This window comes from Babylonia areolata, chromosome 34 (assembly GCF_041734735.1).
Source record: "Babylonia areolata isolate BAREFJ2019XMU chromosome 34, ASM4173473v1, whole genome shotgun sequence".
NCBI lineage: Eukaryota > Metazoa > Mollusca > Gastropoda > Neogastropoda > Buccinidae > Babylonia > Babylonia areolata.
Genome location: NC_134909.1, coordinates 22826640 through 22838973, shown reverse-complemented (window position 1 = coordinate 22838973; position 12334 = coordinate 22826640). Strand labels below are relative to the sequence as shown.

At 44.8% G+C, this 12334-nt stretch overlaps 1 protein-coding gene across 2 annotated transcripts in view; it reads right to left on the bottom strand.

Annotated features, from left to right (window-relative positions):
• Positions 1 to 7821: 7821 nt before the first annotated feature.
• The window catches only part of LOC143277391 (uncharacterized), a 29432-nt gene continuing 24919 nt past the window's right edge, over positions 7822 to 12334 (bottom strand). Inside the window, exons 9-10 of one of the 2 annotated variants that reach the window (XM_076582175.1) lie at positions 9511 to 9573; positions 7822 to 8173 (exon numbers count right to left, since the gene is read on the bottom strand). In XM_076582175.1, coding sequence (XP_076438290.1) covers positions 8090 to 8173; positions 9511 to 9573 — 147 coding nt within the window. In that variant the 3' untranslated portion in view covers positions 7822 to 8089. The remainder of the gene's footprint in view (positions 8174 to 9510; positions 9574 to 12334) is intronic. The other variant, XM_076582174.1, reaches the window with a different exon arrangement.

Below are 12334 nucleotides of genomic sequence, written 5' to 3'. Positions count from 1 at the left end.
TGTGTTGATAAATTTTCGAGGGGTGTGGAGGCAGCCTAATGTGGGGAATGTGGAGGGGTAGCCAAGGGGGACAATGGGTAGAAAGGAGAGAGGAGGGGTTATCGTTCGTTTGTGCGTTGCGACCACTGAGCTGAATGTTGAGCTCTATTGTTGCGGCGGATGGGGTGGGGGGGGCGGGGGGGGTGAAAATAATTAAATGTACAGAACGCAGTCACACACACAAAAACACACACGCACGTGCGCGTGATTATCAGTGTGTATATTTTGAACGAAAGAGACATTTCAGGAAAACACGATTGCTATTTATTCTGTCTTTTAGGGTGTTGGTACTGTTTATGAAGTTCTGGGTTTTTACAGTAAACGGATACTTTTATTGAGAACTGAGACAGAGGGAGAGTCAGGGACGAGTGTCGGTGTGATTGTGTGTGCGTGCGTGTGTGTGTTCGTGGTTTAGTGTGTGCATGTATGTGTGTGTGTGTGTGGTTTTGTGTGGTGTGTACGCGTGAGCACATATGTGGGTTCGAATTCGGATGGTTTATTCAGAAAAGACAACAGCCCTTCATGAAGGGATGGTGTGTAAACTTATTTCGAAAAGATGACAGGGCATGCAGTATGTGATACAATAGTACAAATCAAAACACAACAAATTATAAGGGGGTGCAACTTTTTGACCAAACTTTAAAGGCCTTGTACAAATGAATTGCAAACTGACTGACTTCTTCTTCACTATCAACGTGAGGTCATGAGAAAAATTTGTTTAAACAAAGAAGGCTGAGGGTAATATTTCTGGCGTATGAAATTGTACCTACAGTCACATAACTTTGGACACAACAGACCCTATTTCTAAGTCACATAAAACAGTTTCCTCCGAAGATGATTCTGTTCACCTTAATATGAAAACAAGGCAACGTACATAATCCACTGTAGGCTTCGTCTCAAAATGAGCAACCTGAACTATGATTCATATTACTGGCAAATTACGAACGGCATCTCTTCGTTACTGGTTTCGTCTTTCTTTATCCATTGTCTCTGTTATTCATGCTGTGAGTTATCTTTGTGTCGGTCATCAAGTTTATCATAGTCGTTCCAGTGTATATTATATGATGCAAAATCATCTGTCATATCAAACAATATATATTGTTTCATGTCAGGACTTTTTAAAAACATAACGTTTTTCTCCTTGCCCTGTCAAATTTAAACAAGTATTTGTTGTGACATGTTTCAACTATAAAAAGATTGTACCAAGGGACACACACACACACTCTCTCTCTCTCTCTCACTGTAACGATTGTACTGACAGGCAGGCATGCACACAAAAAAACAAGTCTCTATAGTCTGCTTTATTGTGTAAATTCAAACAGAATTACAACATAAACTGGGAACATAAACTAATTCATGCACTGGGCCCCAAAATAAACAAGATTTTAAAATGTGATAGAACAATGAACGTCAGAGCCCAGAGCCAAACTGGAACATTACTGGTGATATTCCCAGTTTTGACATCCTTCACCAAAAGAAACAAACAAATGTTTACCTTTGAGAAACGACATAAGACGTTTAAACCAAATATAGACAATGAACACATGAGAGCGAGCGAGAGAGACAGACAGACAGAAATACACACAGACAGACTGAAGACAGAGGAAGGACAAATTTCATATGTACAATCCCACACAACAAAATGACCGGAGGCATTTAACTCGTTCACCACCCACACAATAAAATGACGGGAGGCATTTAACTCGTTCACCACCCACACAATAAAATGACCGGAGGCATTTAACTTGTTCACCACCCACACAACAAAATGACCGGAGGCATTTAACTCGTTCACCACCAACACAACAAAATGACAGGAGGCATTTAACTCGTTCACCACCCACACAACAAAATGACAGGAGGCATTTAACTCATTCACCACCCACACAACAAAATGACTGGAGGCAGTTAACTCGTTCACCACCCACACAACAAAATGACCAGAGGCATTTAACTCGTTCACCACCCACACAACAAAATGACCGGAGGCATTTAACTCGTTCACCACCCACACAACAAAATGACAGGAGGCATTTAACTCATCGTTCACCACCCACACAACAAAATGACCGGAGGCATTTAACTCATCGTTCACCACCCACACAACAAAATGACAGGACGCATTTAACTCATCATTCACCACCCACACAACAACTCGTTCACCACCCACACAACAAAATGACAGGAGGCATTTAACTCATCGTTCACCACCCACACAACAACTCGTTCACCACCCACACAACAAAATGACAGGAGGCATTTAACTCGTCGTTCACCACCCACACAACAAAATGACAGGACGCATTTAACAAAATGACAGGAGGCATTTAACTCGTTCACCACCAAGTCTGCGTGTGGAAAACACTCCCCAGAACCAAGCATTTCATACTCAGTCACACAATGCGCTTCATGTCTCAAAACAAGGAAAATGGACCTGTTCACTTCAAACTCGGTCAGGAGACGAAGGTTAGTCATTTTGTTCTGCTGTGTGGTGGAAACAGGAGGCTTCAGCTGTCCAGCTTCCTTACAAACTGATAAGTTAACTGTCCTTTCAACATGACCCCCTTGATGTCGACTAAATCTGCCCAAGGCGGTGAACTGTCTTGGTCGACTAAAGTCGCCTATGGCGGCAAAAGAGTTGACTACTGACTGTATTATCAAATATCATCCACAAGAGATTCCCTGGCAATAAGAACAGCACCATTTCACACTTCAGAAACCATGAATGCAGACTAAACACAACTTACATACACACTGTGCTGACCACTCATAAGAAAAAAAACCAAACAAAACCATTGCTTTATACTTTGCAGCATGTTTGTGGAGGAGTTTTTGTATGGCACGACAAGGAACCATACACAGCTTCACTGCAGCATTCCATACCCACTATCACCAGACAAAACCAACCACGCTGACCTCAGTTTCCATCCCCCTCCACTTCCATGTTTGGAGTGAGTCCTGTCAAGGTCTTCAGATTCATGGGGGACTGTCACTGGAGGGACGTGGTGGAGGTCTCCACTCGGGGGAACACTCACTCTGTCTGACTCCCGAAGGACACTATTATTGTCGTTGGTAGGGGGCTCTGTAGGTGGTGTCCAAAGTACGTTAAATCAGAACAGGCACTACAGAAAACCACTAAAGTGAGCCAGCAGCAGTGCAGGGTCTCATATGGTGCGTGGCCTCCTGGCCGACCATACTTTGACAGTTCCCTGTGGACTGTCGACACTGGTACTGCCACAGAAACCAGATGTGGCTGTGTATGGAGGACTTAGAGATGAACGATGTTCGAGTAATGCCACCAAGATGATGGTACAGAAAATGGAACATAAACAAAACTAGCTATGACATGCTCTGTTGCACCTGTCATTAAAATGGGCTGAAATCTGAGAACAAAACTGGGCACAACAAAATGAAATAGCTAAAAAAAATAAAATAAAATAAAAACAAACGTAAGAAACAAAACCAGTTTAAGATATAAAATAAAACCTTTGCCACATTCACATGTATGTGTTACCTGTGGGATGAGAGACTGTGGTGGGGTGGGTGACAAGCCATTGAATGGACAAATAATTTCCCAGTGTATCGAAATGAATGTTAACAGCACATAACAGCACAGTATGGACTCCTGTACAGAACTGTATAATACAAACGACAGACCTCACAATTAATGTGTACAGAACTGTATAATACAAATGACAGACCTCACAATTAATGTGTACAGAACTGTATAATACAAACAACAGACCTCACAAGGAGTGTGTACGGAACTGTATAATACAAACAGCACAACACACACACAAACACAGGCTGCCACTGACTGGCCGGAAGTGGGGTGGGAAAAGATCTCTGGTGCCAGGAAAGTGGCATGATGCTCAGTCTATTGTATTTGGAAAAGCCCACAGAGACTGTTCCGTTTTGAAGAAATCTGCGCAATGTTGGTTTGGAAATGATGCCAATATTCATTTGATTTACAAAGCATCGTGCTCTTCCTTTCATGCTAGACTTTCGGCTGCTCCCTCTCTCTACCTTTATTTCTTTGAGGTGATCGATGGTGTGATGGCCTTGTACCTGTTCTATTTGGTATTCTTTGACTTTTCTGAGGATTTCCAATTTTCCTAGATGTAAGCCGCTCGTTGTTGTTGCATTACCAGCAAGTCTGTCAGCTCGCTCATTTCCCTCAACACCTGCATGACCTGGGCAGTATGACCATGTAACTTTTTGAATCTGAAAGTTGTGCATTGCCTCATGCCACTCTGGGCTTCCCATTCCACTTTCAATTTTCTGTATGAGTATGCGGTTCATTTAGTCCGTTAGAATCATGGCATGTTGGTTTCCTGGCATATCTATAGATGATAGCCACTGGAGAGCATGTGTCACAGTTTCAACTTCCATCGTTAGGCTGGAGGTTGTGACTTTGTAGGCAGCATTCTCTTCCCTAATTGTTTTTCCATTTTGTTTCGCAGTGAATCCCCATTTTTTCATTTGAGAACAATATTTTCTGTATGTTTTCTGAAGGTCAACATCCTGTTGAACTGTATTCCTAGGTAGTGTACACATTTGGTTTTCTCGATCTGAATTCCGTCGAATGACACAGGTGGTGGTGATTTGCTTGCGGTTTTGTTGTTGAGGTGTAAGACCTCACAAGCAGTGTGTACAGACATGTACAATACAAACAACAGACCTCACAAGCAGTGTGTACAGACATGTACAATACAAACAACAGACCTCACAAGCAGTGTGTACAGACATGTACAATACAAACAACAGACCTCACAAGCAGTGTGTACAGACATGTACAATACAAACAGACCTCACAAGCAGTGTGTACAGACATGTACAATACAAACAGACCTCACAAGCAGTGTGTACAGACATGTACAATACAAACAGACCTCACAAGCAGTGTGTACAGACAAGTACAATACAAACAACAGACCTCACAAGCAGTGTGTACAGACATGTACAATACAAATGACAGACCTCACAAGCAGTGTGTACAGACATGTACAATACAAACAACAGACCTCACAAGCAGTGTGTACAGACATGTACAATACAAAGGACAGACCTCACAAGCAGTGTGTACAGACATGTACAATACAAATGACAGACCTCACAAGCAGTGTGTACAGATGTACAATACAAACAACAGACCTCACAAGCAGTGTGTACAGACATGTACAATACAAACAACAGACCTCACAAGCAGTGTGTACAGACATGTACAATACAAAGGACAGACCTCCTCATCAAGACATGAACTGCCAGAAAATAAGGTCTGAAGGACACCACAGTTACCGTTCTTTTCGTTTGTTTTTTCTCTGTTTGTATGTACAATACACTCTGTATGTACAATTGTGCTGACCACCTTGTTGTACTGCTGTGAAACATGGACGACGTATCGCCGTCACATTTAACAACTTGAGCAGTTTCACCAGAGATGCCTACAAAAGACCCTCAGAATAAAGTGGCAAGACAGGGTCTCCAGCCTCCAGGTCCTAGAGAGGAGCGGCCTGCCCAGCACCGAAAGCCTGCTGATCCAGTGCCAGCTACGCTGGACAGGACACGTTGTCCGCATGACAGACAGCAGGATCCTGAAGATGCTTTTGTATGGCCAGCTGAAGGAAGGCCACCATGAACTTGGAAAACCCTGCAAGCGCTTCAAGGACACCTTGAAGACAAACCTCAAAGCCTGTGACATATCGCTTCCTGGGAAACTGATGCCCTTGACCACACTCGCTAGAGGATGCTGTGCTCTCGCGGCATAAAGACGTTTGAAAACAAGAGAACGCTGGCCATTAACCTTTCCCGTACTTCGCCTAAAATTTTGCGCGCTGTACATCGTGGGTGTGCAGAAACCCATGGTTTCTAAGAAGGAATGACCCCTCGCTGTACGTCGTGGGTGTGCAGGCACCCATGGTTTCTGTGTACGAACTAACCCTTCGCTGTACGTCGTGGGTGTGTAGGCACCCATGGTTTCTGTGTACGAACTAACCCTTCGCTGTACGTCGTGGGTGTGCAGGCACCCATGGTTTCTGTGTACGAACTAACCCTTCGCTGTACGTCGTGGGTGTGTAGGCACCCATGGTTTCACTGAAGAAATAAGACCTTGCCGTACGTCGTGGGTGCACAGTAACCCACACCTGTCCGTAAAGCAAATTTGACTTTTCTTCAGCAGACTTGCATGCGCAGTTTCCACTTGTGCGTGTAGGCTATTTACTCCAGTGCTTGACCAGGCGCATTGTGAATAAGTTTTGCCCGTGAGAAGAGAGTTTTGTTACTTACAAAAAACGGTTTTTTTTGTTTTTGTTTTTGTTTTTTGTGTGTGTGTGTGTGTGTGTGTGTGTTGTTTTTGTTGTTGGTTTTGTTTTTTTTGGCTGGCTGGCTGGCTTTTTTTTTTCTTTCTTTTTTTAGCCATAGTCGGGTTTTCTCTACTTTGAACTGATTAGGATAAGAATAAAATTTCTATACCAACTATCTTTCTTTTTTTAGCCATAGTCGGGTTTTCTCTACTTCGAACAGATTAGGATAAGAATAAAATTTCTATATCAACTAGATTTTAGATCAATTGATTTCAGACTTACAAAAATATCCAGTTCTTAGAAAGGCACTTTAATTCCAACTAGATAAAAAGCTATCAATCAGTTGCTCCCGATCATTCTCTACAAGAAAAACAGTTCATTCAATATTGTTGAAGATATCTAGTGCAATAAATATTGTTTTCTGAAATTAGTTACAACTTTAGAGTAAAACTTACCGCAGACTTGAACCGGGATACGATCAACAAAAGACAAGGTCACTCTGATCTCTCTCTGTAGCGAGCCCAAGTGACGTCACGTCGACAACGCGTGGCGCGCAAGCTTTGCATGGGTGGCTCCACACCCACGACGTACGGCGTGCAAGGTTTATTCTTTGGGAGTATGGGTGTCGTCACACCCACAACGTACTGGGACATTAATTGATTAATAACTTCTTTGTTTATGTATAAAAGAAAATAATGTTCAGTGGATATGTAGTAAACTATATTATGGACAAAGTCATGAAATTATGTGGAAGTGGCTTCAATATTACTTGAGTTACAGAGCAAAAACACTTGTCTGGGTGATTTCACACCCACGACGTACGGGAAAGGTTAAGGTGAAGCGTGAGCTAAGGAAGCAGGGCTCAACTTCTGGAGACGTTTTCCCTTGCAACACCTGTGGGAAGTGCTGCGCATCCAGAATCAGCCTCTTCTCCCATATGAGGACACACACCGACAGATAAGCCTGCCTGCCTACTCATCCGTCGGTCCGACGGGAGACTCCATCCATCATGTACAATACCAAAAGTACACTGTAAGAAAAATCATTATTTACACACCCCACATTTACTTGAATGACCAAATGCGATTAATCACTGAAATTTACAATGTGCATTAAAATAAATATCCACATGGTGGGCATGTTAGCAACACATGAAAAAAACATCTAAATGGACAAAGAAAAAAGGAGACAGACAAGACAAAGAGACAAAGACAATGAAACAGACACGCAAATCAGAAACAAGTTTACACAGACAAATCACCTTGTTCTGGGCTGTAGACAGGAAACCCAATTCTTCTGTTTTCAGTTCATATTCATTTAACTTTAAAATGTGATCCTTTAGGTATGTTGATGTGGTGTGTGTGTGTATAGTAGTAGAAGTTATCTTCAATTTCACGTCTTTACACTTTAGGTGATATTAGACGGGGGGAGGAGGGGTGGGGTTGGAGGGGTGGGGTGGAGGAAGCGTGTGTGTGTGTGTGTGTGAATGCATTTGTGCATGTGTGTGTATGTCTGTCAATCCACCAAAATGTTTGCGTATGTGTGTGTGTGTGTGTGTGTGTGTGACTGTGAGTACGTGTACACATACATCTACCCCTGTGTGTGTGTGTAAACCTGCATGTGACAGAGGATCACGAATCTAAAAACTCTGCACTCTGGAGTCCATTTCTATCCACCACCATCAGCAAACAAAAAAAGAGGACTCCTATGCTGTGTGACTGGTGAGCGTGGCCCATCTGCTGGGTAGTTCAGTGGGTCTGGTAGTACTGTCGGTGGGACTGACTCGGGTAGCTGGGTCTTCCGGAACTTCCTGCCTGGTTCTGGTAGGTGCTCTGTTGGGAGAGAGAGTGAGTGAGTGAGTGACAGTGATTTGGTGAAACAGAGAATTTTTCCTTCTTTGTGGGCTGCAACTCCCACCTTCACTAGTACATACACGAGCGGGCTTTTACGTGTATGACCGTTTTCAGCCTGCCATGTAGGCAGCCATACTCGTTTTGGGGAGGTAGAGAGAGAATAGGAGTGAGAGAAAGAGAACGAGAGAGACGCACAGAGAGAATGTGTGAGAGAGGGAGAGAGAATGAGTATGAGAGAGAGAAAGAGAGCTGGAGAATGTGAGAGATAGATAGACAGACAGAGAATGTGTGAGAGAGATCAAGATAGAGAATGTGTGAGAGGGACTGAGACAGAGAATGTGTGTGTGTGTGAGAGAGAGGGAGAATAAGAGTGAGAGAGAGAAAGAATGTATGAAAGACAGAAAGAGAGAGAGAGAGGGGGGGAAGAACTAAAGAATGAGAGTGTGTGTGTGAGTGAGAGAGAGAGAGAGAGAGAGAGAGAGAGAAAGTGACTAAGAGAAAGGACTATGCCCCCCTCCACACACACACCATAAATAGTAGCCACCACTACAACAAAAAACAGCAATCATTATTTAAGGACATCCCTGTGCATACACACACTCTCATACAAACACATGCACCACTAAAGTTACAAACACAATTACAAACAAAATCCCTTTAAGTGGCTGGCAGGAAACAATTTTTTGTTGCTACAAACATTTTTCCACCGTGACCATGTTCTCAACTGCTAAGAAACCTTTGTGAAACTGGCCCAAGGAGACATGAAGTGAGCCGCTTGCCGGAGAAAGCAAATAAACATGTTTGTTCAGCCTTTAACACACAATGTTCTGCAGATACTGAACTATACTGTCACTGCATCTGGAAGCCTAAGTCTGAAAAACCTGAGTCTGCAAAATCCACACACATGACCACAAAGACAGAGCACACACACAGAGAAAACAGACGGAATGCTTACAGTCGGGGCGGACGACAGAGCACACACAGAGAAAACAGACGGAATGCTTACAGTCAGGGTGGACGACAGAGCACACACAGAGAAAACAGATGGAATGCTTACAGTCGGGGCGGACAACAGAGCACACACAGAGAGAAAACAGATGGAATGCTTACAGTCAGGATGGACAACAGAGCACACACAGAGAAAACAGACGGAATGCTTACAGTCAGGGCGGACAACAGAGCACACAGAGAGAAAACAGACGGAATGCTTACAGTCAGGATGGACAACAGAGCACACACAGAGAAAACAGATGGAATGCTTACAGTCAGGGCGGACAACAGAGCACACACAGAGAGAAAACAGACGGAATGCTTACAGTCGGGGCGGATGGCTGGTAGTTACTGCTGGCTTGTCCTGGCATGCCTGTCACAATGCTGCCCTGTGGACACACACACACACACACACACAATTTCAGTTTCAGTTTCTCAAGAAGGCGTGACTGTGTTCCGACAAATCCACATACCCTACGCCACATCTGCTAGGTAGATGCCTGACCAGCAGCATAACTCAATGTGCTGAGTCAGGCCTTGAGTACATGCATATATATATATATATATATATCTATATTTGTGTACCTATCAGAGTGGATTTCTTTAAAAGAATTTTGTCAGAGGACAACACTTTTGTTGCCAAGGGTTCTTTTTCAGTGCGCCAAGTGTATGCTGCACACTGGACCTCGGTTTACTGCCTCACCCGAATGACTAGATGCTCAGTTTGATTTTCCAGTCAAACTTGGGAGAAAGGGCGACAGCAGGATTCGAACCCAGACCCTCATGGGCTCTCTGTGCTGACAGATGATTGTCTTAACCATTCTGCCACCTTCCTCTTGACACACACACACACACATATGCACACACACACACACACACACACACATACGCACACACACACAGACCTTACCCAGTAAATCAGTACCTTTCTTCCATCAACAGTAATCCATCAAAATTTGTAAAATATATATATATATATACATATCTAAAGATCTTTTCCAGATATTTGTTCGTAATTTTTTTAAAGTGTACCTGCACAATACCCTGTCTTCACAGACACACAGAGAAAACTGATAAAGAAAGTAAAACCATGGTAAGTTTCTTTCTTGTAGTCGAGAATGTGCAGCCCCCACCCCCACCCCCCCACCCCCTTGCTTTTCAAATACATTGCTGTAGCTTCCCAGGGTACAAAATAATATTAGTATCTGTAAACGTTTGTTGGAATAAAAAGAGAAAAAACATATAGGAAAATGTTGTTTTTTTTTAAAAGAGATTTTCCCTTGATGCAGTCTATTACATTTTTTTCTGTATTGGTTTCATCAGCAAACAATTTTTTTTCTGTTTTTGTTCACAGATCACAATTTTCTCCTAATGTCAGTTCCCAGCCTCACTCCACAACACACTTTTCTCATAATGTCAATTTTTTTGTTTCACATAACATACCATAGTTTGGGGTGGGTTTTTTTTTCCGACCACCATCCCTTAACCCCTCACACACCAACTTTCCAGCCTTGTCTTTTGGAACATTTTGGTGCACGGGCAGTCTGACCAGGCAGACGGGCCTCACCAGAGGTCAGACACCAAGGAGATGGCCCTACCCAGAGGTCAGACACTAAGGAGATGGCCCTCACCAGAGGTCAGACATCAAGGAGACAGGCCTCACCAGAGGTCAGACACCAAGGAGACAGGCCTCACCAGAGGTCAGACACCAGGAGACAGGCCTCACCAGAGGTCATACACCAAGGAGACAGGCCTCACCAGAGGTCAGACACCAAGGAGACAGGCCTCACCAAAGGTCAGACACCAAGGAGACAGGCCTCACCAGAGGTCAGACACCAAGGAGACAGGCCTCACCAGAGGTCAGACACCAGGAGACAGGCCTCACCAGAGGTCAGACACCAGGAGACAGGCCTCACCAGAGGTCAGACACCAGGAGACAGGCCTCACCAGAGGTCAGACACAGGAGATAGGCCTCACCAGAGGTCAGACACCAAGGAGACAGGCCTCACCAGAGGGCAGACATCAAGGAGACAGGCCTCACCAGAGGTCAGACACCAAGAGATAGGCCTAACCAGAGGTCAGACACCAGGAGATAGGCCTAACCAGAGGTCAGACACCAGGAGACAGGCCTCACCAGAGGTCAGACACCAAGGAGACGGCCCTCACCAGAGGTCAGACACCAAGGAGACAGGCCTCACCAGAGGTCAGACACCAAGGAGGAGATGGCCCTCACCAGAGGTCAGACACCAGGAGACAGGCCTCACCAGAGGTCAGACACCAAGGAGACAGGCCTCACCAGAGGTCAGACACCAAGGAGACAGGCCTCACCAGAGGTCAGACACCAAGGAGACAGGCCTCACCAGAGGTCAGACACCAGGAGACAGGCCTCACCAGAGGTCAGACACAGGAGATAGGCCTCACCAGAGGTCAGACACCAAGGAGACAGGCCTCACCAGAGGTCAGACATCAAGGAGACAGGCCTCACCAGAGGTCAGACACCAAGAGATAGGCCTAACCAGAGGTCAGACACCAGGAGATAGGCCTAACCAGAGGTCAGACACCAGGAGACAGGCCTTACCAGAGGTCAGACACCAAGGAGACGGCCCTCACCAGAGGTCAGACACCAAGGAGACAGGCCTCACCAGAGGTCAGACACCAAGGAGATGGCCCTCACCAGAGGTCAGACACCAAGGAGACAGGCCTCACCAGAGGTCAGACACCAAGGAGACGGAGACAGGCCTCACCAGAGGTCAGACACCAAGGAGACAGGCCTCACCAGAGGTCAGACACCAAGGAGACAGGCCTCACCAGAGGTCAGACACCAAGCAGACAGGCCTCACCAGAGGTCATACCCACTGGACAGGGGGTGACAGTTGCTGATGGCCTTGACCCCAGGAGGGGTGAAAGGTCAAAGTCAGTCACAGTTTCTCCATGCAAAAAGAGGCAATATTTACACTCAAGGAGAAAGAACAAACACAAACATCTTAGTTACTGTTCTGTCTCTTTGAATTAGACTGACACATCAGAAACAGATCTGTCTGTGACAAAAAGGCAACCTGGGGACAAATAGGTCAATATAAGACAGAGGAGTGTGATAATCTCTTCATGCACACAGCTATGACGTCAATCAATCACAAGCATGCCTCTAAC